The sequence below is a fragment of the Lichenostomus cassidix genome, chromosome 7 (genome assembly GCF_008360975.1).
Source record: "Lichenostomus cassidix isolate B80296 chromosome 7, HeHo_3.0, whole genome shotgun sequence".
Taxonomy (NCBI): domain Eukaryota; kingdom Metazoa; phylum Chordata; class Aves; order Passeriformes; family Meliphagidae; genus Lichenostomus; species Lichenostomus cassidix.
In genome coordinates, this window is record NC_139488.1 from 9,712,460 (window position 1) to 9,739,773 (window position 27,314).

A 27,314-nucleotide genomic window follows, 5' to 3' on the forward strand; every position below is an offset into this window, starting at 1 on the left:
AACTGTTTTTTAACAGCTGCATGGTGCAGCAGTAGCAGCAAACTTACAGTGTGGCAAACACTTCCAGCAGCAGTTCCCTCTCTCAAACTGATCCCAGGTTTTCTTCTACAAGGCTCCCTTAGCAAAAACAAGAGGGACCTCAGACGAATTTACAAGCTCTCCTACGTACACTGTGGGACTCGCCCAAAAGACTTCGCACCACTGTTCACCGCCTTGAGAAATACACTAATAGTCAAAGCTCAGGTAGGCGCTTTTTTGACACATCAGTTACTTCACACTGATGTGTCACGAAAAGGGCCATGAAGTGCAAGGCTCGGCCTCCTGGGCACTGGCAGTGCTGTGAGTGCAGTCAGAGGAGATGGCCCAGCCCCTTCCCTTGCCACCGCCTGAAGGAGCTTGTGGTTTCACCAGAGCCACAGGTACCTGCAGGCATCTGCAGGTCGGAAGGCGGGCAGGTTTCGCACCGGGGGCAGCACGACGCGCCCCGCTGGGTTACAGGTGGGCAGCTCTTGCCCCGCTCTGTCCCTGAGGGAGGGGCAGCGCCACACGCCGCGGGCACAGTAGCGCGTCCCGCCAGCCCCGGCCCCGCACACGCCCCGGCCGCCGTGCCCATTTAGCGCTCGCCGCCCCGCACGGCGCCGAGCCCCGAGCTAGGGCTGCTCTCCCTCCCCGCGGGAGCTGCGCCTCGGGCTCCGGGCTCCGCGTCGCGGCAGGGCGGGACGGGCGGCAACGCCCCGGGAGCGGCAGCTCCCACCTGTTACACCCCGCCGCACTCACCAGGTACTCGGGGTACTCGTACATGTAGGTCATGCTGCACCGGTTCTCCTCGTAGAGGAACAGCACGTCCCGCACGCCCAGCAGCACCAGCGCCGCCAGCGCCCCGTAGAAGAGCGCCGCCAGCGCGGGCAGCCGGCGGCCCGCCCGCCCCATGGCGCCCCGCGGAGCGGAGCGCAGCTCCCCGCGGGCTCCCCGCGCACACGGGCACGGCGGGGCGGGGCGGGGCGGGAGCGCCGCGCCCGGGAGGCGGAGCGGGAGGGCGGCCGGGCGGGCGCCTCAACCTGGCCGCCGCTGGCGCCGTGGGGCGGCCGCCATGTTGGGGAGGTCGGGCGGGCGCTGGGCCGAGGGGCCCGCCCGCCATGTCGCGGCTCGCGGGGGAGGTGTGTCCGCCATGATGGGGAGGGCGCTGCGGCGCGGGGCCGGGACGGAGCCTGGCCGGGAAGGAGCCCGGCAGTGAGGGAGCCTGGCCAGGAGGGAGCCGGGCCTGTGAGGGAGCCCGGTCTGTAAAGGAGCCGGGCCGGGAGGGAGCCGGGTCTGTGAGGGAGCCTGGCCGGGAAGGAGCCCGGCGGTGAGGGAGCCGGGTCTGTGAGGGAGCCGGGCCGCTCGGGCGCGCCCCTCAGCGCTGCGGCCTGCCGGGGGCCGAGCAGAGTGATCCCTGCCCGCACCCGCCAGGCGCACCTCGCCGAGAGCAAACCCGCACAGCCCCTGGCAGCTGCTCCTGCGGACCTGCCGTGAGGGGAGCAGCTCACTGAGAAACGTCCATAACGCTACAGGCACTCTCCATCCAAAAAGCGCTGGTTGGGGTTTGGAATTTTTTTCCTTTTTGTGGGTTGTGTTGGTTCGCTGTAATCTATCTTTGAGTATGTTTCAGCTCTCTGCTGCAGTTCAGTCCGTGTGGGGCTGCTGCCCCAGCCCGCTGCAGGGCACACCCAGCCGTGCGGGTGCTGCTCACCAGGGAAAACAGGAAAATATTTGGTAACTGACCAAAAAAATTACTGGGGTGTTTTATTCCTCCTCCCCCCAATCTACAGAGAAAGCAATACAAAAATCAACTTACTAAGGCATGTGGTATTTACATATGAGGGAAGTATGAGATAGCTATACATGCATTTTCATCTTCACTGCTAAATACTTAAGCCTCTCCGGCTACCCCAAAAGAAACAAAATTTCAGTTTTCCAACAGTATTTGTACCATTTTTATTTGTAAAAATAACCATCTGAATGCATTGCAATAGAAGTTTACAGTTAGGGTTCTTTATTACATTAATACAGCATTCAGTAGTTGAAAAAGTTACTAAACTGTGCTTGAGAAGATTCAGATTGAATTCCAAGTCATTCACTGAATTATGTTTTTTCCCTCATTTCATATGTGACATTTACCCAAGTCTTTAAACTTCAATTTACAAAAGCAAACAATACCGACAAAACCCCACCAAAACCATCAAACAATGTTTTATATCATTTATTACAAATGTTATGCAAAATATAACACTGGCACCAGATGCGTATCACCATGGTTTGTAAAGATATATTGCACATGCTAAAGCATAAAATATAAGACAAAACCTACAAAACATAAGATATTGGCTTTAATATGTAGATCACTGCATAAGAAATGCATAAAATTACATTTTATACACACACTCAAGATTGTCACTAGTTTAAAACGCCCTTTCCTATAACACTGACCTAAGGTTTACTTTTTGTGTAATAAGAAAGCATTTTCAGCACTGCAAAAATTATACATTATTCCTATAGAAATTTAGCATATTAATTTTCATTTCAATGCAGGTAGAACATATGAAAAGAAGAAACACTTTATACATTCAAAGAAGGTCTGAAATGAAAATTTACTGGTAATATATTGCTTTTATAACACTCAAATGAAAAAAAAAAAGACAAGTTTCACAAAACATTTCCATTATACACAAATATAAAAAGGCACTCTAATATTTCTTACATGACTAAGAATAAAAATCACAAATTTTTTTTTAAATCATCCTCAAATACATAACCAAGTTTCTCAACAGTACAATGGATAAACAATTCATTTCATGTGTTTGTTCTAATTCAATAACCTGGCAGTTGTTTACTGCATAAAAGTACCAAACACATTACGGTGCCCTTTTAGTAGCGATGAACAGAAATCCCCTGAGCTATTTCACAGCAATTTCAGGCAGTCCGGAGGTTGTAACTCAGTATTTATGAGAGAGAGTTGGGAGCCCATCCTGCTCTGGATTCCACCTGCAGCTGTGGTTAAAATACAGGATGAAACGATCCTGCCAATACACCTGGGCAGGGAGCTGCCCCTCCCCAGGCACCTTCTGCTTGGTGCAGACACACAAGTTGTCCATGTACTGAAAGTTGCAGGATCCAGGGTTAAGTGCAACAATTATGTATGATTACTCTTGTAACAAGTCCACAGAAAGGCAAGGAGATTATTTACAAGAGTAAAACTACTCCCATACTTAAATACCTGCCCTAAACTACACATTTATTTCTACATGTGATAAATTACAGATGAATGTACTAGCATACGAGAGGAAGGGATTCAGGCAACTCACGTGAGATGGGGGACAGGCCAACACTGAGCACTTCCGAGTGTCTCGCTCATGGCAGTTTTCCTCCTAAACACAGCTCACTCAAAACACGACCTGTGCAGTGCCCTTGAGCTATGTTCCTATGCTTTTTGGAATGCTGCATCCTGACAGCACTGTTAGTTTCTAGAAGGTTTCATGGGTAAAGGTTAGATTTGGTTCCTGGAAGGACCAGCGTGACTCAGAAATAAATCACCTCTGCTTCTGGGATGCACCAAGAGGCAGCAGCTGTTGCACTACACAATTACCAGTGTTATGAGGTATCACAAATAGAAAAAAAAATTGGTAACTGTATGGTAGCAGGTAAAAATACTGAAACTTTTTAAATGGCTGCTTAATACAACAACTCTTTATAAACAGGGCTGGTTTTCTCTTAATGAAGCAATATAATTTCAGAGAGCATAACTTTCTCAGGGTGAGACTTACAACTAATCCTGCCAAGGAGCCTGCCTACATTTCTGCTTAAAATAAGATTAAAATGCTGATTCTGCTGTTAGACAGGTGGCAGCTATTTTCCATATGTTTGTTTTCAATGCCATCATTCCACATTAAAAACCCCCAAAATTAGAGATTGCTATTCATTTTGAAACAGGTACCACTGAAGATTTTAACAATTGATCTCTCCTCTTGTTTTCAGTGTTTTAAGTAAGGTGGTTATTGCTATTCTGCAACTTTTAAAAGCAAAAATGCTGAGAAAAATCAGTTAAAATGTTATTTGGTGCTATTTCTGAGGAGAAAACCAGGGTTTCAGGTTGTCTCATTCTACTGTAGAAACTCCAGTTAAGAGAAAAGGGACCTTTTTTTGCTGTAAACTTTGGAAAATTGTTAACATTCAAAGAAAAATTATTCCATTTTAGTAAGGCAAACTTAATACAGAACTATTTTTTCCTAATTAAAGAACTGAAATCTGCCAATAGATTTTCAACAATTCAGAGGAACACAGCTAGAAACTGCAACTAAAATGAAAATCCTTACTTTTCTTTTACCCTGCCAAAAGCAAGCACCGAGGAAGCTCATCTCACTCTCCTGGCACAGACACAGGCCTGAGACAAGCCAAGCGTGAATCACAGGAACACCTGACTGACTCCACGCTCTGCCACCTTCTCTCCCCTCTCTACCACAGCTGCATGGGTTTGCTCACCTGTCTGGCAAGGGCTGGATCCCTTTCTTGAGCTCTTAAACAAAGGAAGGTTTTTTTGCTTTCTGCTTTTTCCCAACACTGCCTGTAGACCTAACCTTTGCATTGCATATGAGATGGACACTCTCCCAGAGCACATCCACCCTTCCTTTTGCTCCTCAGGCTCTTTGTCTTGCCAGATTCACATTTCATTTCATGTCATGCCAAACAGTATGCATGAATGCTAACTAGGAGAACAAGCCATAGTTATTTTTCCTGGGCATTTGTTTCATTTCAAATAAATAGAAACACATTTACATTAAAAGTATATGAACATATTCTTAAGTCTGGAAAAACAACCCACTTGTGGTCAACACATCATCAGTTAAAAATGTCAACTTGAAACCTGTGTCATAAAATGTGAAATTCACCCAAGACTACTACCTCAAAAGTTTATATTTTTATCGTTTAGAAAAACTTCATTATGTCACTCACATTTGAAGAAAAAAATAAAAGTAGCAAAGTCTTCAATTTAATTACTGAAGCATTTTGGTCCTCTTGGTACAGCTGGTTAGTTCATTATAGCTTTTTGTTTGTGGTTTTTTTGTTTTTGTTTACAAAGTCTCATTCTTCCTTTTGTACATCTGTTGCAGAGGAGGGTCGTGGTCCATTTGACCTAGAAACTTTGGCAGAAGGAGTAAACATATTCACAAAGTTGACACTGCTTTAAAAGCTGGTGACAAAAGGCTTTTTAGCATCTATCTCTGGTCCCCTGCACGGTACACTGCTATGTTTCTGGTGTTTGGTATTTCAACTTTTGGTGTTATGCTTTCATTGCTTTACACCTTTGCTCTGTTAATCCAAACACTGGCAAAAGTATTTTAAAATTCAATACTGTTTACAGTAAAATTAAGTTATTCAACCGTAGAAAAGGAAAAAAGCGCCATTTAAGTTGGCAAATCATTATAAACTTTTACATACACCTTTGTCTACACCTGATTTCTCCCTCCCCTTTTTTCTTCTGATACTGGATTCATGATTAATGGCTCAGGTGACAGAAACATCTAATGACCCTAATTCTGTAGTGCAAATAAACCATACACATTTGTGCTGAATTGAAAAAAAACAAGGGCCAAGTGATTTCCATTTTACTCAAGTGATGTCCACGGGAAAATATGGTGAGATGAGCAGAATTTGGCCTGAAGAGTTAACAACTACATTTTTCTAATTGTGTACTGCAACTAAGAACTGTAAAAAGTGCCTTCTGTACGTTTTAAGTGCTTAATACAGGCAGAATGTAAAAGGTTTAATTTCCTGTAGAAAAGTAATACAGGCAGTTTTAAGATTACAACTTTACCTTTGGTTTGTGTAAAAAAAATATCTAATTAACAGAGCCCCTGGAAGCAGGAAACAGACAAACGTAGGAAAGGGGTGATGCTCAAATCTGTGAAGGCTATGCTGGAAATAGGATTGTGTACTAAAGGTGCAGCTAAAACTTGAAAGAACTCTTTAAAAACAGTTCCCTGTTTATTTGTGCTGTCAAAAAGAAAAAAGGCATTTTCTCTTCTTCTACGTAAAATAAGAGGTAGAGGCTTTCCACAGGGGCACTTTGGGCCTAAAGAAAACATCAGGAAACTGAAAAGCTGCAGAACTCTAACAGGAATATGTTCAGTAAATCCCTCTAATTTGTTATTTAAAGGCTTCATTCTCATCAACACTACAAGTCTTTCAGTAACCTACTTGTCAAGAATAATAGTTAAGAATATAGCTGTGGGGTTTAAGCTGTTTAAAAAGATAAAAATTAAAGCTGAAATGAAATAATAATGAAAAAGGTTTTCAAATACCAACGAGTCAAAATGTTTCAGAATCCGAATCATTTTCATTGTACCCATCCTCTGTTCCTATGTTATTACTCAAGGGCTTATTGTAAGAGTTAATGCTACCCATAGTGGAGCCATCGCAGAGGTGTGTCCTGCCCAAATTGTCTTTTTTAAAACAAGCGAAGTTGAAAGCCGTCACTGAACTGGAGGGAGAAAAAGGCATCATGGTAGCCAAAATGAGTGCCAGGCAGTCAGCCACGTCTTTGTTAGGAGCACAAGCCAGGGCTGGCGTATGACCTGGGCACAAACGCAGACAAGGCAATGGTTAGTACTGAGGGCACCCGGCGGCACCAGCATTCCTCAGATACATCTCTAGGGACACCATGGGGAGATGTATGGGGTTACAGCATGCCAGGCGTGTTACTCACTCACGTGGGACATGCTGGGATACACGCTCGGGGCACTGCAATCACCAGGACCACAAGGAGCAGTGCTTGTGTAAAACCAGGCAGCAAACAGACTCCACGAGTGGAATAAAGCACTGGCTAAACACACTTCTACAGCACAGACAGTGTGGTGCATACAGAACACAGGGAGTACAGCAACAGGGACAGAAACCAGCACTGGTTTCTGTGCGGATGAACGAGTCTCATTCTGAGAGCAACGACTTGCATTAAACATAAGAGATTAGTTTTAAAAATTTTTGATTTAATAAGCAAACAATTTTAAAGATTGATCAGCTGAGTATCTACTCAATTTGGAAAGCAATTTATTTAGGAATTAAATTATAAAAGAATTAGACCAGTGCACAGGGTACATGGATACCAGGTATGACTACATGGATGTTTAGTTACCCAAATTTACATTGTATTAGAAGAATAATGGCTGTATTCAGCAAGCATGCCATACATTTCAAATACTACAATAATAATAATATTATTCCAATAATAATATTATTATTATTCCAATGTCAGTAAAACAAAGGACTGGGGAGCTGTTAGAAGCTTGTCCTCATTGCAGTTTAACTTGGCTCCTGTCCAAGCACTGCCCCTAAAGCAGCTCTTCATGTACACGAGCCCTGGAAGCCAATGTGCTCATTACACTTGCTGCCTGTACATTTTACAGGCTGCTGTGCAGAACTCCAGCACTTACAACAAATCCTCTGTTATGCTAAGAGCTGAAAAGTTCTTTTGCAGATGGTTAAATCTTAAGCACTACAACAATAGTAATGTGAGGCAGTGGCTACTACTGGGAGCTATTGCCTTGAGTAAGCCAAGATCTGCAGCATAGATGAATTTGGTGGGCAGAAGTGAGTATGGTTTTGTTGCAGATTGCCCACATTTAAGCACTGACTGCAGTCAGTGCATTTCGTCTTCCACTGAGTTCCAATTGTTAATATTCTTTAGAGCTGTACATACACTAAGATCATACTTAAACAGCTCTCTTTTAAACTGTGCAGGCAGTTGTTCCTAGAAAAACTAAAGGAGTATAAAATTTAAGCTTACTTTTAATTTGTTACATACAAATTAGCTGGACCTGTATGTACTATTTTAAGGATAAAAACTGTGGTTAGAAACTAGTCTGGTTCATTTTTCTGCCCCCTATCTCTAAAATGAGGTTAGGGCCAGATGACTTCCATGGAGCTCATTCATGCAAGTATAGCTTGGTAGCATTTGGTTTATAGTAAATACTCACCACTCAGTTCTTTTCATCCACAGATCTCAAATGTCTTGCAATGGTGGGTGAGTATTATTATTATTATTATTACTTTACAAATATGGAAAGATGGAGGTGCCAAATTGTTACATAAATGCCATGAAATTAGTATTGTAAGAGTAGAATCACATCCCTTTACGGTTCTTTATAACTTTTAGGGAGGGACTTCATTGAAGTCTGAAACAAAATTATTTAATTTAGTAATTAATCACGTATTTTATGAGGCAACAGTAATTTAATTGCATCTTGGATTAAGTCAGATAATTGGCAAGCGCAAGGTTTGATCTCAGAATGAGCTGGGACACATTCAAACATATGTCGATGGTTTTCTTCCTACCCATTAAAACATGCGCTGATTGAATGCAAAATCCTTAATTCTTCTGCAAGGCGTCAGAATTATCCGGTGCCACTTGCATGTTTAGGAAATTCAAGTTACCACTGCACTCAAGCATTAAAAAAAGACTAGCTGTTGACAGTACATGCAAAATGAACAGTAAAAGGGACCACTGTGATGTTTAGAATAGATTCTGATACTAAAGAAAAATAAATAGTATCTTTTTAATTTTTCTTAAATAGGTACTCACACAACTCACTGTCTGTTCTTGGAAGGATAAAAGCATCAATGAGGTCTATCATCACCTTTTAAGTCTATTGCTTCGGTCTGTTGTAAAATTACCTGTTGGGTCCTACTGAAGACTGTCAAAGTGTATAATCTACTTACCATTTTCATCTACTGCCAGGACACAGGCGCCTTTGGCCAGCAGCTCTTCAACCACCATCTTTAGGCCATTTCGTGCAGCAATATGAAGAGGTCTACAAAAACATAACAACTACATTCAACCTCAGTTTGCAACAAATTTTTCAAACAAAGTTAGGCAATGCTTAAAGCACACCCAGCATCTGAAAGAGAATGTTTGCCTTCCTGGGATCACTAGAATTATTTTGTAGACACTAAATTTTATTGCAGCCTTTGAAATTATCATAATGTTCCACATCTATAAAACAAGATTCTTTTCTCTGCCAGCATACAAAGATTGCTTAATACTTTCCAGCCTAAAGACTTTCTTTAAAAAGTTCTCATTTTTGCACTGCTTGCATCACACAGTTGACATTTAAAAGGAAAATGAATCCAAGACTGAAGAAATGCCTATGTTCTGTCCTTAATTCTGGCTGTTCAGTCTCATTGTATTGCCTTCTTATCCTTGAATACTCAATTGCTAATCTCTGTTACTGCAGAGCACCTGGAATTTAAAAATAACAATTGGTTTGTCCCTTTCCTGGCCCAACACCCAATGCTCCTGTTTGGGGACAGCTAGCAGCACAGGAGAAACATTTTCATACTGGAAGAGGGGGAAAAAGGGCCGAGATGGAATGAATTCTGCAAGCACTAGGTGATCTGCCACCTGAACTCATGGTTCAGTCTCCTGTGCTGGGATTCCCTCATGCAAACAAACAATTGCAGCTGATAATGCCTGCTATGGACAGGAGCTGCATGTAAAATATCACCTAAAAAACCTTCTGAGAGCGAAATGTACCACCTTAATTCTAAATAAATTCTTTCAATTAAAGGTGAAGCTCAAAAAGCTAGAAAATGCCAGTTGTATACTTACACATTCACATTACTAACATGATATAGTCTTCAAATAAATGGCCTCATAATTTTTCCACCAGGTCATGCATAGAAATGGCATCAACAGAATTAAAATTAAAAGTGAGAATGCAATAAAATTTGGGTCTCTTTCAAGGGAAAGCATTCAAAAAAATCAGGAATTAATTTTACTGTTCTATGAAATAATCTGAGACATGAATCTGAAATGCTAAACTGGAATCTTCTGGTAAATCAACTGAACTTGAGAGGATCAGGCTATACTTACGTCTGCAATGCATTATTTTTTGCATTAATAAGGCTCTGTTCTTGTATCTTGTCAAGTATTAACAAGGCACATTTTTCATGACCCTGTAGTCGGGGAAAAAACCCAGTAGTGTTAATTTGCTGAGGAGTTTGAAATTGAGGCAAAAGAAACGTTACATAATAAAAGTGAAATTTAATAACTCAACTTGAAATAGAAAACATGATGCTCAGTAAGACTGTGTTGAAGGTGAACTATGGGAGCCTTAAAATCCATTTGTGAACCACCACTGCTGGGATGTTTTAGCACATTCAGAAATTTAGACATTCACCTGTCTTTCAACCCTGCCTTCATTAAATATGAATTCACTTTCTCAGCTTTCAGAGAATGCTGTTTTCTCTTGAGAGAACGTTCAGTGGATGATTTATCAGAACTACACAGTAGCAGAGAATGGTTTCATCTCTGAAACGAGTACCATACTTTCTGGGTCTTTAAATGCCTTTCTGTTTTATTAATAAGCTACTACAAAACCCCTTCAGTGTGAGAGAGCTCTAACAATGGAACTTTGGGAATAATATGGATCCAGGCCTTATTTCTGATCCTGTTTCAGCACAGCAAGTCGCAGATGCTGAGCCTACAGCCCTGGCAGGTGAACAGCTACCTGAAGGACCTTGAGAATTTAGCAAGGCTCACGTGTCTGCAGAAACTGGAGTAATATGATCACACTGGAACCCAATCTGTGGATAGGACTAAAAGAAAAGGCCCAGGAGAGGGAATCCTGCGGGCATTTTACTTACAGAAATATCAGTAGAAATTGGAATTAAGGAGGCATCTAATCAATGCCTCCGGTTTTACTCCTGCTTAAGGGAAAATTTTGGGCTCCTTCCACAGACATTGGAGAATAATAATTTTTTTTTTCTTTGCCTCTGAACCTGTTAAGCTATTTTACAGTGAGTTTATCTGGTAAAACCTTAAAAGGTTTGGTTTACTTCTCTTAGTGTCACTTACTTACGTTTCAGCTGTAATAAGAGCCATCCCTATTTCTCAATGTACAATACTTTAAAACAGACTTGAGAAAAAGCTTGGAACAACTTTCCCTTCCTCACCACAACTTTGACCATCACATTTGCATTGCAGAAAGGAACTTGAGAGCATAAACACACACATGCATTCATACAGATGGATGAGAATAAGAGCACAGAGGTCTTCAACTTACTTTACTGCTAGCCAAGTGCAAAGATGTATTCAACTCCTTATCTTTTAATGTCAGGTCAGCCTTGGCAATGTTCACCAAAAAGTCTGAGGTATAGAGTAAAAATCAATGAGCAAACCCAATAGGCAGAGGAACATGTCAAAACAGAGGAAAATAATTACTGTTTCAATGTACATGTGCATACATGTGAATCAATTAAGTCGTTATATGATGTAAGCCTTACAACTATGAAGTGCAATTAGTGAATGAGAACAGACCAATCTTGTGCAGGTAATCAGCAAGCAAATGCAGAGCTCATTCATGGTGCCCCAAACTGTCAGACATATATTGATCTTAATTTATTTATGAACTTCTGTATTTGCGGATCAGCAAATTTTGCCTCAACCACCTCCTTCTGAGAACAACTGTGGATTCTGCTTTGAAAGGACTGAGGGCATATAAAGAACTTGGGGTGCAGCCTGTGCTGTTGAAGCTAAAAGAAAGGGAATTCTGCAAAGCCCACGAGCCCCAATCTGTATGCCTGCAGCATATAGTCTAGCCTGGAAAAAGCAGCTGCCGATAGCTGCCATTTCAAGAATAGTACTTCCTATAAGAAAGGACAGAAAAAGGTTACATAATCTTTTTCACACATGCAGCTTTACTGCTCCACAAAATCAAGGAAGTAAACAGGAAAATAGAATTACTACTCCCCTCTGTCCAGTGCTCTTTACATTGTGCTCTTAGGAGAAAATAAGACTCAAATTTGTTACTACAAATGTTCACCAAGACTGCAGAGAAGAAGAAGTATTTTTCAATGGATGTAAACCTATCTTCTTACAGACAAATATTATGCACATAATTTCTTTTCCTTGCTCAGTTTTCCCAGGATTAAAGTGCCCATCACCCCTGTGGGGTCAGTCTCTCGCCGAGGGCCAGGGAGGGCTGCACTCACCGACAGCACCCACGCGGCCGTTCTGAGCTGCCATCATGAGCGGCGTTCTCCCCGCGTGGTCGGCAGCGTTCACCTGAGCGCTGTGGCTCAGCAGCAGCTGCAGGCACTCCACGTGGTCAGCGAAGGCTGCGGCGTGCAGGGGAGTTCTGGGGGAACACCACCCACACAGCTTTGGCTAAAGAAGGACAATAGTCCCACCTCCCCAAAAGTGCAAGAGATTTTATTATTTTTCCTATGAAACTTCAAGCTATCACCACAAGAAGGTTGTAGTAGCAGCATTTAAAGTAAATTAAATAATATTTCAAATCTCCGAAGGTGGATATGATCGTATGGAGATATGATACTGTGAAGAATCTTGTATTAGCAGTGTATTTATTTTAACAGAGCACACTGTGTAACATGAAAAGCAGTACAATTCCTCATTCTTATTCATCTGATTTTACTTTTTTTTTTAGCAAGCCTAAGCTGGGAAGAACTATCAGAAAAAAACTAAAATATTTTGAGTTATAGTCAAAGATACTGCAGCAAGAAGCCACATTAAGCAGTACTATAAAAGGCAGAAGGAATTCAAGCCATTTTGAAGGTTATCAGTTTCTACAAGACATAGACACTGGAATTCATTCTCTGTGGCTCTCTGACACTTTGAGTCTGAAGTGTAACTACTACAGAGAAAAGATAGTTGATACACAGCCCAGCTCAGTGCTGCTTCAGTTTTGCTTATCCACAAAGGTGAGGTGGTCTTACCCTCACAGAATTAAGTAATTACAATTACTGAGGGTATTAAATTTGTTTTAATCAATGGAAACAATGAGTGTTCAGCTTTTAGAATTTCAGCAATTTTAATTAAATATATATATATGGTGAGGAGATTCTCAATGTGACAAATAAAGGATTTGGCTGAATGCCCATCTCTTGCTGTAATAGTATTATTTTGCTGCAGAGGTATTTTCAGCTGTGTGCCCTGAGAAAGCCAACATAACACAAAAACTATTAATGAAATACTTCTCTATATCTACATAGTATCACTCCATTTAGCAAAGATGTATGTGTTAAAACATTTAACAAAGAAAACAGGTGCAGGGAAACAGCCTATAGCCATAGCTGTTCTAAACAAACAAAATACTATTTATTCTCTACTTTTTTCATATGTACTCTGACATGTAATACTTCATCATATTCTTGCTTCAAGCGAGCCACAATTTGGCTGTGTTGCAGTGTAAACTGCTCTCTGAAAAAGTCACCATGACGAGTCTTTGCTCAGCCATAAAGGATAAGGATTAGTGCCAGAGGTTCAGAAAGAACTATGAAAAATACTAAATGGAGTCATGAAATGCAGTTTTTTCAAGGAACTATTACCTTCCTTTGTCATCTTCACAATTGACAATGCTGGCGTCGATGGCTCCGATGAGTAGTGATGCACAGTTTTCATGATCATTGATTCTGCCAAAGAAAATAGATTTTTTAAAAGGTCATGTCTACATATTTTTCCACTTTCCCATTAATATTTCTTAGTGGTTATTTCTAAGTTACCCTGACATGCCTTCAGTCACATTTCTGCATATTCATCATCTCTGTGTTTAACCAAACCACATCATCTACTATGGATTTCAATCTCTAATGCAAAGCTGGTCCTTAATTCACTATAAACAAAGGTAATTTCAAAGTCCAGAATAAACCGAGGATTAAAACCTTAATATCTTAAAATCCTTGGTCTGTATGTCAAACACGCCTGGACCTAGAAAGCACTCAGTCATAGACACATACGTGTACAGAGATTTATTCTAATGTTTAAGGTACTGAAACCCACATCTCTTCCAACTCACACATTTAGTACTTTGATTTGATGGATGTATTCAATTAATACTTTTTCTGTGTTTTGTTAATTTGTCTCATTTCTTTATGAAAATGAACAGTATTTATTAACGGTATTGGATACACAGTATAGCTAACACCTTTCCACATTGGATTAGTAGTTATTTTCATTTTAAATTTGCATACATGTTTAAATGGCATGCATTTTAATAGGCTTGAGAATTGCATATTTGTTTAAAATAGTAGAAACATTAAAATTTTTTTCAAAGCCAACACTAGAAATTCTGATTTAAAATAGGATGTTTCAGCCACAAAGAATTTTATTTCCAGTGATCAGCTTTAAAATTATTTGCTCATGCAAATAATCTCAAAAAAAGCTCACTTTATTCTCATCCTGCTAGTTTTTGCAGACATATCCCAAAGCAACATGCATTTGTCACTGGAAATTTCTACTTACACAGCACAGTGCAATGGAGAGAAGCTATTACCATAGAACTTGTGGAAAAGTTTCTGTTCCAATAGTACCTCTATGCAGTTTTCATGACCTGTGAGAGAACAGATATTTCACAGTGTTGCACAAAACAGGTAGTTCACTTAATTCATATTAGGTTTACACAGGTTAGAATTGAACACTTTTAAGTTCAAAGTTGAACATAAAGTGTATATAAGGTCATATGTGATAAACCAGTGGATTTTTTTTTTGTGGCAGCAGCAAGATAGATCTAGGCTAATATTAGCATTTATTGAAAAAAAGGGAAAGAAAAAAAAACACTTTTTAATGTGATGTCATGTATGTTGCATTAGACATTCAATTTGTAAATGTCAATACTGAGAAGCTTTATCCTTAGATTAAGAAGAAAGTTCAGATTATCCAGTTTAGAATAATCAGTTCAGTTCAGAATATCCATCTATTCCCATGATCTCTTGCACCAATAAGTGAGGTGACACCTCAAAGGAACATTCCCGATCGCACAGAAATCTCATCACGGACATGAATAAAACCAGAATTTCTGGCTTCTTGTGACTCAGAGCAAATGAGCTGCAAGTCCCTGGGAAGTATGATTGGAATTCCCCTGGCCTCTGAACTGAAGGGTGCACATGGCAAATGCTAACTCCAGACAGCAAGTAGAGACTATTTGCCTCTGCATTTCAAGCTCTTCCAAGCATTCTGCTGCTCTGTTACCACATTTCCCTACAGCTGAGGCCATGCTTGGCCTGGGCAGTAGTCCCTGGAGAGCCTTACCATTGTAAGAAGCCCAGTGCAGGGGGGTGTAGCCCTGGTTGTCTTTCAGGCTGCAGTCCTCCTCAGAAAGTGCCACCTGCAGTAAGTCACTCAGCCATGTGGCGTGGCCCCGAGCTGCTGCAAAGTGCAGAGGTGTCCTGCCTCTGGCATCTTTACACAAAATAGAGACTTCTTTCTCTAACAGCATCTGAACACATTCTTCATGCCCAGTCATAATCTGATAACAAAGAAATTAGTAAAGAGGTTGACATAACACAGATTGTTGCCCAGGAAATATGGAATATGATCGATGCCTGTGAACATGAAATGGTCTGGATGGGATTCAGCAGGCAGAGATGAAAGCTCCTTTGCTCACTTGATGAACTCCTCACTGCAGTTATCATAAAGTTCTGTATAAATATGATCTCTTGCATCAGCTCCACATTGGGTAAGAAGCTAGGAAAGTCAAGCTTAGTCGAGCTGGACTAGAAAATATTAGGTCTGCCTCAAGTTTCACAACCTCTAGAAAAATCTTACAGGACTTGCACCATTACAAGAAAAATGAAAGTAACTACTGGCCAGTTCTTTTAAAGAAATTATTTTCAGAATTCTTAAGCTGCTCAGTTATAAGAATAATGACTGCAATTATAAAGTGTCTAGAGCCAAAAAGCCCATGGTCTCATCATTATTTTGGCAAATTAATTAACACAAATGTGAAATAAATGCAAAGCATTACTGAGAGCAGATCTGTCTTGCTTTGTATATCATTGACACTGACAAGTATGCTTGGTCATATTTCCAATCATTTACAGCGTTCTCTAGACGTAAATATCCCTGTACTTATAAGTGAATTGTAGTCACAGTAAAACAAATAATAAATGATTATAAAAATTAAGTCACCCCTCGATGTAAAGCTGTGCATCCCAGGAGATCAGCTGCATCTACAGATGCTTCTTTTTCAAGTAATAAAGAAACAGCATCAATGTGCCCATATGCCACTGCAAGCATTAGTGGAGTTCTAGGGAAAAAAAAAAAAACAAAACCACAGCAGTCATAGCTATAAATGACATACTATTTGTCCCTGCTAACTTACACAGAGAGAAATCAGGAAGCCCTGCATTTCTTGCCACTCCTACCCATGCACCTGGTTTTTTTCACCATACTTATACGACACCCAAGTGAAGACCTTTTGTATGAAATTATTAAGATGTTTAACAACCAACTGCCATGACTGAAATAGTAACAAACCCACTTGTAAGCAGTTTACAGAGCAGCATCATCCAAGACAATGTGTTCTTTTAATAACCTACAAACACTGTCACCTCCAGTGACATATGAGCTTTACAATACCAGGACTTGTAAATGCATGTCCCTGCTAGTTACCAGGATGACAATGACCCAAAGCATTTCTTTTGCAAATGCTGCACAGTTGCTTAAAAGGGATGAAGGGACATGAGGAGAATATAGGACAAGCTAAAATTTGGACTAATATATCTTTCCTTTTTTTCTGAAAGAGATCTATTCTCTGTCTATTTTTAGGCAAGACTAATATAATTTAAAATTATATGTGCAGACATTATATGTACAACATTATATGTTCCAGACACCCCAAATGAGTTTCTTAAACCATTCACATTTTCACTTTAAAAATATATTTTATTCTCCCTCTATAACTGCCATTTAACAAGCAGTAAACTTTTTGCAGGAACATCTCAGATGCATGTGTCACCTCAAATAAACACTGTATCCTACTGCACCAGTCTAATGTACCAAGTAAACCGTGGAATAGCAATGTTTTAGAAAGAAAAAGACTCTGCAGAAACATCTCAGGAGCTTGTTTGTTTTTTATTGAATCTGGACCTCAACATCTATAAAAGATGGTTTAAAGTATGAAGCAGAGGCTAAGATTAATGCTTAGTCCTTTCCACATGGCTTACATCAACTGCATGTGTACTTTGCAATCTCTGCCAAATTCTATGAGGAGAAGTGCAGGAAATACAGTATTTCAAATATGTACCTTTTCTGTGAGAAATATGAGATGCTATTTGAATTACAAAGCTGAAAAAAACCCTCACAAAGAAAACTTACTGTCCTTTGGCGTCTGTCACATCAGGGTTGTCTGCAACTTCCAGCAATAACCGTAAACAAGGTGTATGGCCATTAATGACTATAAAGGAAAAAAAGTATGTTTCATTTCAGATACTTTTCCACTGGAATGCTTACGGATAAGAAATGTCCTTATAAATGAGCAAAATACTCCACAATATAAGAGATCGATATTCCCCCAGTTTTCATGTATCTTTTGACAGTGAAATGGTGAGCTGTTTTTTCCTTGACCTCAGTAAGATGAGGATTAGTTCTCTTAGATACAAAAATCCCAAATGAGTAAAACAGAACTTGTGATTTTCACTACTGAGATTTCTACTAAAGCAGACAGCATTTCAAAATCCCTCAGACTGAGCAGGCAGACAAAGCTTTCTGTGCTCAGGTTTGGAACACAGTAGGAAGTACATTGTTAAGGCTCCTTAATTTTCTGTGCATTGTACAAGTACTTCAGTGCTGCTACGAGACAAAAACAACTCTGCAAAGAATGACCGATGATACAAATGTCATATTCATAAAAGCACATTAACAACAGAGACTGAAATTCCCTTCAAGTTTATCCATTTCACCAAAAATAATGCATATCAAAAACATTTGGGTTTGGTGGTGTTTTGGGTTTTTTGTTTGGTTTTTGCTGGGGGGGCATTATTTTGTGGATTTTTTGGGTTTTGTTGTTTTGGGGTTTTTTATGTAACCTATTGCTGCTAGGAAACAGCTCTGAGTTACTACATTCTGCAGAGCCTGACACTGAACCCCATCTGTGTGTCTGCTGGCTTTAAGGCTTCAGACTCTCATGGGATGAAGAGACAAATATTTTCTTCTTTGAGAAACAATTCCTGTGCTCAGTAGATACACGTTGTGTTCTTATTACAGCAAGTCATGCATTCACACTGCCTACACCCTGTGGGCTGAGGCAAAACCCTTGGACACCACCTATGTCACACCATGCTGGCAGAAAAACGGGTGCACATCATCACATTTGAATTACTCATCCAAAAATAATCTTAGTTGCTTTACCCAGAAAAATAAAAGGCAGTTTTAGTTATTTACCACTAAGTAATGACATATACATAACATGTAAACAGTTCAGCAGGGCTGATGAGTCACTGGCTTGGGGAGGGGGGAAAAAGGTCTTTTTCCCAGCAGGAGGAAGAGAAATCATAGCTTTTTCACCAAGATGTGTGAAAATGATTCTGGTAAACAAGTTTTAGAGCAGCTACTCCCAGAAACTCTGAGGAGCTGACCCAGTGATTGCTAAGCATTACAAACCCTGCAGGGAATGTTAGTTTTGCCAACAGAGCTACAACGCTAACACTAGGGGAACATTTGCAATGGATTCCCCAGGCTAGCCAGAGGAGAGGCTAGTGGTAATGAAATTATACAGGGAATGTATAATTTAGGCAAAGGAAATTCTCCACGTTATGAGGTCAGAGGAAGTCGATTCCCTCCCAGGGACAGACAGAAAAAAGAAACACTTCATTAGGTGAATTCTCCACTAAAGTCACAAATCCCTTTACTGACACAAATCTGCAGAATCCTGTCATCCAATCCACCACTTGAAGCCTCCTGAGCTCTGGGCTCAGCAATTGTGCTGGTGTAATTAGAAGGAATGAGGGCAAACAAGTTTGAAGGGATGGGCACACCTGCCTTCTTGTTTCTTCCCAGTGCACAGTGTTGCATGTGCAAGTACTCACTTCTGTGTGTGCAAATGCACACTGGCAATCAAGGGATTAATTCAGCAAGAATTCTGTTTGATTTTTCAAAATACACCACTTGACCTCCCACACTTGCAGCGCAGACACTGAATGTGCAGCACTGCAGGCTGAGTTCCCAGCAGGTGGCACCAGCATTGCTAAAACACTCTTCACCAAAGAGCTTCCTTATGGAACAGCACCATGGAAATCGGCACATTGCAAGGGCCTTTCTAGAGTAGGTGATGGTGGGAGCTTTACTCCAGAGATAATTTGCACAGAACTCTGCAGAGCTCTTAAGTGAAAGGATCTAAACGTTGTCTTAATGGATATTTAACTCACATTGGAAAGCTTTCAAATTCATTACAGTCATGAATTCCCTTTACTAAAGAGCTCAAATACTCAACCTGTCTGTGCATTACTTTCCCTTCTGTTTAAAGTACATGTTCTCTTTTGGGTCTCATTCCCAGGTGTAGGATTTTTTTTGCCTTTTTCTTGGTTGGTCTTTTTGTATAGGTGGGTTTTTGTTTGTTTGTTTGTTTTTAATACATATCTGACTTATTTTGCCTCACTGCAAAGATTTAAAGAACAGTTTACTTGTATGCCTGGGAATGTTTTATAATCTGAGAAGCAAAAAGCATAATGGACCAGAAAATTCTACAATGAATCTTCCTACTGGTTTTACATGGAAGGCAGCCAATAAATTCTCCAGTGATGGAGGTGGTTAAAAAAGAAATTTAGAAAAGGCAGGGGGAAGAACACAGTCTGAATTTATATGAAGGTGAGAAAGGTATGTATTAAAATAACACCTTCTATCCAACAAATTTACTCAATTTACTCAACAGATTCATATTTTAAGTCAGAGCTGCTAACAAAAATATGGCTTTGTTACCATTTACTTTTCTCAGTACTGAAGAACCCTTACAGTTCAGTTGTGACAACTAGAAACTTTTGTCACTATAACCACATTTTTAAATAAATGCAAATCTTTGCTATAGTGATGTCGTACCAGGCAGTCACACCTTATTCACATGAGATCCCAAGATATGTTTCAAGTAACTACAGGAAAGCTCTTGACCAACACAGCTCAGTTTTGTGGCAGCACTAACATTGATTTCAATTAATTAAACCATCAGTATTTATCATGGGGAGAAATGTACTCCGTTCTGATGCAAAATTGAAGAAGCCAGAAAGCATTTTTAGTATGCAGTGTGGATCTATTATGAGCATTTCCTTCAGTACTGCAGACAAAATTGATTAGTCTATTTGACCTCATGTTTCTAGGTTACACTTACAAGATCACACACAGAGAATAAATTGATACTACAGAATAGATATGCATTTCAACCTAAGTAAGATTAAAAGATAAGCAGAAATACAATTAGGTCTGGTCCTGAATTAATTATCCATGTGGTATTAATTTTCCTTCCCACTAGAGGCCACTGCTATCCTGTACGGAGCCTCTCCTGGAACTGCAGAGGAGACACATTCCCTTTGGCACCTCTGCATATTTACCTGACAGGGACATATCAAATAATAACCTTCAAATAAATGACAAAGTCTACATTTCCCAGCTAATTTTGCATGTTACATAATTAACACCCCACACATGAGGAATGGAGCAGGCTGCCAGCAAGTGCAAGTTCACAGGCTGGCTCAGGAGGAGGAGGAGGAAACCTGAAAGAGAGGGGTGAATTTCTATGCTGTTGCCACTGCAAATGGTTGCAAGTTTTGAACACCAGAATAATTTCATCGCCAATCAGAGCCCACATGTATTTTTCAACCTTTCTTCCAAAGGAGAAGCAGTGAGGCAAGTGTTCCCTCCTCCTCTGATTATTTGGCTGAAGAACCAGTAAGTGTAATGGGAGAAACATCACACCTCCTGAAGAGTAGGTGGTAACAGATAGGGAAGGTGGAGGCAAGCAGGTAAGGGCAGTAGTGGTGTGGAAAAACATGGGATTCTGTGTGAGGGAGGACTGAACCACAGGAATAGAGAAAAAAATATGAATGAAATGGAAGGAAAAGGGTTTTAAAGTACAACCTCAGCAAACAAGTGTCACTCCTCAGTACATGTGGGAATGTTCTTCCCTTCAGAAGAAACGTGCATAGCAACAGTAGGTCAGTAAAGGTACCTGCTTTGGTGTGGCAGGGTTTATAGCACAGGTGTAGCATAAGGTCACACTCACCTGAGGCATGGAGGGGGGTCCTTTTGGTGACATTGTCCTTCACGGTGACAGAAGCACCCTGGCTGATGAGAGCTTCCACACATTCTGCATGTCCTTTAAACGCAGCCAAGTCCAGAGCAGTGCGTCCCTTCTCATCCTTAATATCCAGATCCACCAGAGACTGGAGAAGTACCTCCAGAGCTTGATGATGACCATTATAGGCCTACAAGTGTGATATGTATCATGTAAAGAACACAACTCCTGTCTTTCAAAGACCATTCACATAAATTGTGGATAAAATCCTTCTCTTTCAGTGTCTCCTAAACACAACAGAAATCACCGTTTTCTTGATTCCTTATGACTCTTCAGCCTGAGAGGATTTTTCCAAATTATGCTGTACCCAAGAAATTTAAAAATTCCTAGTGTTTAGGAAAAGAAATTGCAATTCTTCATTGCTCTAACCTTCTGTTACAACCCAGAGTGAAAAAATTTCAGGCAATAATTTCCTAATGCAGCACAGGTCAATCAGAAATTATTTTTACATGCTACAGTACAGTATCTGATGGGAAAATGTTTGCTTCAAAAACTAGATTCACTAGAGAGATACATAGATTATCACCTAACTGGTGCTCAACTCAACACATGTGTTGGTCTCCAACTAAACAAAAGCCATTCTCAAACAGATTTTTCTGCAAATATAAACACAAACTTGACCTGCTGTTTATAACTGATGCTTCACGGAGAATTCCTGCCAGCAGGCTCATTTGATAGAACAACAACAGTGGACAAGTAGATGCACTTCCAGACCTACAGCCACACAAGCCAAACACAGGTGGCATTACAAAAACCCAGTGGACAGCACCAGAAATTGGAAATGTTTTGTTCAGCTTGGTAGGGATTGCCCTCCTCTCCTCTCTGTCAGACTCACAGAGAGCATCCCTTCTATTTACACACAAATGTGTAATTAGTAATATCAGCATTTAAGCTGTGAACTCTCCATGCCTGGAGATATTCAAAATGTGATGGGGCACTGCCCTGAGAAAATCTGCTCTAGCTGATTCTGCTTTTACCACAGAGGTGGGACTCAATCTCCAGAGGTCCATGTCAACCTCAACTATTCTGTGATTCTGCACAAGAAAACTGGGAAGAGGAATCATGAATCCTGAGCTCTTGGGACAGCGGAGCTATTATTATCTCTGAGGCCACTTGTGCTGGCTGCTGTTGTGATATGCCAGTCTCCATAGCATTCTCACAGGGCACTGCTGGGGTTTAAAAACATGCTTTCCCACACCCTGCTGTGTACCAAACAGGTTTTTTGCACTGCACATCTCCACCAGAACATCAGAACTTTGACCATTCCATTACCAAAGCCATAGGCTCAAGCTCTGGCCCCATATTTATAAATTAGTTCTAAATACAGGTGTGAATTTCCATTGAATTTCACTTTGGTGTCTGTGCCATCTTTTTACCCAAATGTTAGTGTCAATAAGAACCACGAGCTTCAACTGCCAAAAACCTAATTAACGATTCCAGCCCAGAACCTGCCTTTGTTACATCTAGGCCTACATCCCTTCCCACCTTTTTCAAAACAAGCCTACAGTTAAACTTGCTTCAAAGACAAGAGATTAAGGAATTCTTCTAGGAGATACTGATCAAACGTTTTACACATCTCATACTTACAGCTAAATGCAAAGGACTTTTTGTAGCTGTAGAATCAGATTCCTCAAACATATTGTTCGTTTTTTCCAGAAGCTGAGAAGAGAATAATAAAAAGCCTTGAAACATTTTTACATGAGAGAGGATACATCTTCATGGACTATAAATCTCTAAATAAGCAAACGTATTTTGGCCACAGTGAGTATTGAAGGATTGCTAAGTATTTTCAAGCTTTTCTGCACAGGGTAAAACCAGTTTAAAAGCTTGTCATGAACATCCTTACCCTGATTAATTAGCCTCCATGAAATCCTGGGGCCTGCTTGGATGAGAAAGGAGCCCTCAAAAGAATGGATTTGTGGAATAAAGCCCTCAGTACATTTACATTGGAGAAAGCTCAGTTTCATGATTACACAGCATATGCAAGCCATGTCTGATTCAGTGTTTTGGGTAATTCTGACACATAATTAGCACTGGGAATAATTATAACTGAGCCGTGAATCATTGATAAATTATAAAATTGACTGAAAGAACAGTCTGCTCCTACAATGACAGTCTTCCAAAATGCAACATGTCCCTGAGCTCTTACAAGCATCTAGAAACATGCATCACAATTTTGTATGATCCTCTTCATTTTAAGGGATCCTAAAGCATTTTAAGGCTTAAAACCAAGGGCACTTCCATCCATCTAGAAGGAGGAGCTATGGAAAAGCACCACTCCACAACAGGACATGAATCCTGACAACTTATCCAGCTGAGGCTGCAAAGAAAATCCTACAGTGTTGACAACACTATTGACAATTCAACGTTCGTTGAGTAGCACTGCTCATGTGCACAGCCTTTTGCTTAATAATTACTCAGAGTTAGTCTCCAAAAGCCTTTGGGACTGGAAATTAGCATTTTGCAGAAAACCAACAATGAGAGACTGTATAAAAGAAAGAAAAGCATGACAGTCAACTAAAACTGACTTGTAATGTTTCTAAGGCTACAAGTAAATTTGTCAGTCTTTTTTAAGGTTTTTTGGTTGGTTGGTTGGCTGGTTTGGGCTTTTTTAAAGACAGAGTAAAGAATTAATTAAAAGACTGAAAAAGAAGAAAGGAAGTACATTTTTGTGACAATCTGGACAATTCTAGGCTATGACAACATGGAAAATTCTCCATATGGGTGGCTTGCCTATGCTGCAATACAATGGCATATTCCTAAACACTGATGTAGGCCTGAACTTTTGGTGCAAAACTTAGTCTTCATTAGACAATGATAAATGTATCCAAAAACCACACTGGAATATAAGTTAGCCTTAATAATGCATAAAGTGTCACAAACCTCTTATTAAACAAGGACAGTATGTCCTTGTTTAATAAGAGACAAGAGTCCTATGGAAAAGCTAGGAAATTAAGCAGTAATTTCATTTATTTGTATATTTTGTGCCTAGCAATATGTCAAGACTATGTTGATAAAAATACCAGTCATAAGCAAGTAGGTGTGTGTATTAACAGGTAATGCAAATTTTAACACTTCACTGAAGCTAAGGGGAAGGAAAAAAAAAATCAAGCCTCCCACCAGTTCTTGGTAGGTTTGGGGCAGAGTTAAGATATGCATTTGGTGTTGCCATGTGGAACCACCTCCAGTTAAAATACTGTTCTCCTCTTATATAAGAGAGCTGTAAACAGGATGAAGCAGTAGCCAGCTCTGAATACACAAATATATCTGATTTTGCCTAGTGAGTAAACAAGCTAAAAAATCCCACCAAACAAACCCAAGCACTAAGCCTGTTTCCCCACCTACCGGATACTGGCCTTTACTTAGTGTCCATAAGGCCAGCACAGCAGACTGATTTAATCATTTTTAATTACATTTATCATCATCTGTTGAAATTCCAGGATCAAAATCATAACAACAAAATACTTCCCTTCACCTGTCAGAAGGCTCCAAAAGTCTCCTGGAACAAGGCCGATAATTGCCTTTCCAACAGATTAAAAAAACCACACAGAAAATTGACAAAATTAAGGCTCTAAAGGCACAAATTGTGGGATTGGAGAGCCCCTCACAAAAGGCATCTCCATGGCTTAGAGTCAAAGCAGCTTAGGCTGGTGCAGACTAGGCGTAATGAGCTTATTAGTCATAAGGCTGAATGTCTCCATCATAAAGTCAAGTGTAAACAAGAATTTGATGGCAAACCTGGTAGCTCTCAGAGACAGAGCCATATAGTGCAAGAGGAGAAACGATAAAGCAGAACAAGAAGAGGAAGATTAAAGACACAGCACTAATAATTTTTCTTGCATTCTCAAGCATCGTTTTCCAACAATTAATATTAAGTCATTTGAATGATAAACATCATGTACAATGAGATAAAAAGTACCAGGTCCAAGTTACCAAGAAATTCTCCAGTTATACCAGTGTTTCTATGGTTCTGTGGATGCATTTATAGCAAATTACATACACTTGCTATAAGAACACATAGAACAGTGTGTCCTTGGGGGACTCTAGTTCCGTTATACTTGGAAGAAGCTATCCATAGTTGCATCTGTTTTTAAAAAGGTAAATTTATCATTCAGAATCATTTGCCTTGGCAGCCATGGAAGCTTAAATCTCACAGAGCTCACAGAGCAATCCCAGCATGTCTGCTGTGCTGCAATCCATACCTGCCTGTGAAGCTGTGTTTCACCGAAGGCAGACAAATAAGCATGAATTACCAACAGTTTATGGCTACTGGTGGCTGACTGGAGAACGTCCCAGCATATTGCATTTCTTATTTTCTGTTGAAATTATGCCTTGTAGCAGATTGCATTTCTTTGGATCAACTGCCGCAGATTTTAGGTGGATGTCAGAATTGTGCAAAGACCCTGCACATGACACTGAGGGGCATGCTTCCCTCTGGTCAGGTCAGAACCTTTTTAAAGGCAACCCTTCTTCTCGTTCTGCCTCTTGGGAATTCCCACCACAACCCCTTCACTTCCCATGGCAGCACCATTTAATACTGTAAGTAATTATTTTGTGAAGGCTTCTTCACACTTGGTAACAGGAACATGGATGCTTTGGGAGGGAGACGCAGACTAAGATAAAAATCAATTATTGAGTTCTAGTTTTACAAACTAACAGCACTACATGTTACTATTATAAATTCTCTTCTCTTCCCCAGTTCAGCATGAAGGTGAATAACTTTTAACAGTTCTCACCATTTCATTTGTGTAGTAGGGGTATTTACAGGCATAAGAGGATTTACTGCTTGATTTTATTCTGTGGTTGTACTAAATTACTATATAGCAGGATATGGTGTGGGTTCCCCACCTTAATTTTTGGGGGGTTCAGATATGCCAGTTAATGTGTCAGGATACTTCCTATGATTGTCCTTACAGATTATAATATATTCTAAAATTCAGCTCTGGTTAAAAAATAAAAAAGGCAAAAAAAGAAAGCAGCTTCATGGATGGAGCACATCAGTAATTTAAAATTACCACTAGGCAGAAAAAGAGATAATACTTTCATCATGCATAAAAGGTTTAAGCTACACTTTTACAAGCAAGAGTCAAAAGAAACTTCAAACCACAGACAGTGAAACAATGGGCACTCTCTCAAACCCTAAAAAACCCCAGAAACGTGTGGTCTTGCCCAAGCCATCATGCACAGGCACCTCCAGGCACAGCCATTTAAGTGCACTCCCAACAGCTATGTCCCAGGTTTGTGCTAACTAGCACAGAAGTTAAAGGGACTTTTCTTTGAGAGTTTCACTCTTTTAGTAAGGCAGCTTCGACATTCCAACACACACACTGCCAGTACTGCTGGTGAACTTCTGCAGCAGTTTGGTGTTTTTAATGCTAATTGTAAAATGGCAAAGCAGTAGATTAGATGTGTGTATTCTAAAAATGGCCTCAGCTCTGAAAGGTTATTAATCTAAGTGTTCAGAAATGTCCACACACGTGAAGAGCTGATCAAAATGCAATTAAGACAGAAGAAATAGTTGAACACGGCTGTTCTGCAATAATTATGCAGTGATGCAGCCGATCACTTACAAGGTCATTCAGAACTGGCAATTAGTCACAATCTTTAGTGTCACTTTCAGAACTGAATACAAATATATCAGCTAGGTGTCACTTTGCATCTCATATTTCCTGATAAATTGCAACAGATAATTGTCTCTGCTCTGGGAAAACATACTACTAGCAGCTTCTTTTAAATAAAGGCTTTTCCAGCAAGTAGCCAACACAAGATTGAAAAACATCATCAGTTGTTTCTGATGATATAGAAAAGAGCAGTAAAATTAACCTCTGAACTACTTTCAATCAGGGAAGCACATTTTAAAATATCAGAATTATTCATGATTGAAAAATTGAAAAGTGAAGTGGTACAAACATATCCTCAGGGGAATAAGCAATCCTGTAAGCTCTCTCCATATTCGTAAATACAAATTATCAAATTGTTTTAATTTGATCAGGTTAAAACCAATAGGCCTCCTGAACCCAGACGCTGATGTTTTCCTAAGATCAGGTTTTAAAAATCAGATTCATCAGTATTTACATCGACTTCCCTCACATGTACAGATATGGGTGAAGTCAAATTAACATAAGCAAGAAGTAGTTTCACAAGAGCTTAGGCAGAGTGAGCCTGAAGAAATGCATTAGTATCTCCATGCAACTCCTCCATTACAGA

At 40.2% G+C, this 27,314-nt stretch overlaps 2 protein-coding genes and 1 long non-coding RNA gene across 9 annotated transcripts in view; 1 reads left to right on the forward strand and 2 right to left on the reverse strand.

Moving 5' to 3' along the window:
- The window catches only part of PGAP1 (post-GPI attachment to proteins inositol deacylase 1), a 34,962-nt gene extending 33,969 nt beyond the window's left edge, over window positions 1-993 (reverse strand). Inside the window, exon 1 of the mRNA XM_085066086.1 lies at window positions 778-993. Coding sequence (XP_084922212.1) covers window positions 778-930 — 153 coding nt within the window. The 5' untranslated portion in view covers window positions 931-993. The remainder of the gene's footprint in view (window positions 1-777) is intronic.
- Window positions 547-24,046, forward strand: LOC146434497 (uncharacterized). The gene is made up of 4 exons (XR_014853415.1): window positions 547-780; window positions 19,429-19,630; window positions 20,647-20,775; window positions 22,764-24,046. It is a non-coding gene; the product is annotated as an uncharacterized LOC146434497 (long non-coding RNA).
- Window positions 1,950-27,314, reverse strand: part of ANKRD44 (ankyrin repeat domain 44) — a 131,798-nt gene continuing 106,433 nt past the window's right edge. For 4 of the 7 annotated variants that reach the window (XM_085066079.1, XM_085066078.1, XM_085066081.1 and 1 more), the window contains 12 exons: window positions 22,695-22,766; window positions 21,036-21,237; window positions 17,144-17,222; window positions 15,956-16,073; window positions 15,077-15,293; window positions 14,291-14,378; window positions 13,378-13,461; window positions 12,022-12,167; window positions 11,094-11,176; window positions 9,902-9,984; window positions 8,749-8,840; window positions 1,950-6,608 (listed from right to left, as the gene is read on the reverse strand). In XM_085066079.1, coding sequence (XP_084922205.1) covers window positions 6,343-6,608; window positions 8,749-8,840; window positions 9,902-9,984; window positions 11,094-11,176; window positions 12,022-12,167; window positions 13,378-13,461; window positions 14,291-14,378; window positions 15,077-15,293; window positions 15,956-16,073; window positions 17,144-17,222; window positions 21,036-21,237; window positions 22,695-22,766 — 1,530 coding nt within the window. In that variant the 3' untranslated portion in view covers window positions 1,950-6,342. Of the gene's footprint in view, window positions 6,609-8,364; window positions 8,437-8,748; window positions 8,841-9,901; window positions 9,985-11,093; window positions 11,177-12,021; window positions 12,168-13,377; window positions 13,462-14,290; window positions 14,379-15,076; window positions 15,294-15,955; window positions 16,074-17,143; window positions 17,223-21,035; window positions 21,238-22,694; window positions 22,767-27,314 lie in introns of all 7 variants that reach the window. The other 3 variants (XM_085066084.1, XM_085066082.1, XM_085066083.1) reach the window with 2 other exon arrangements.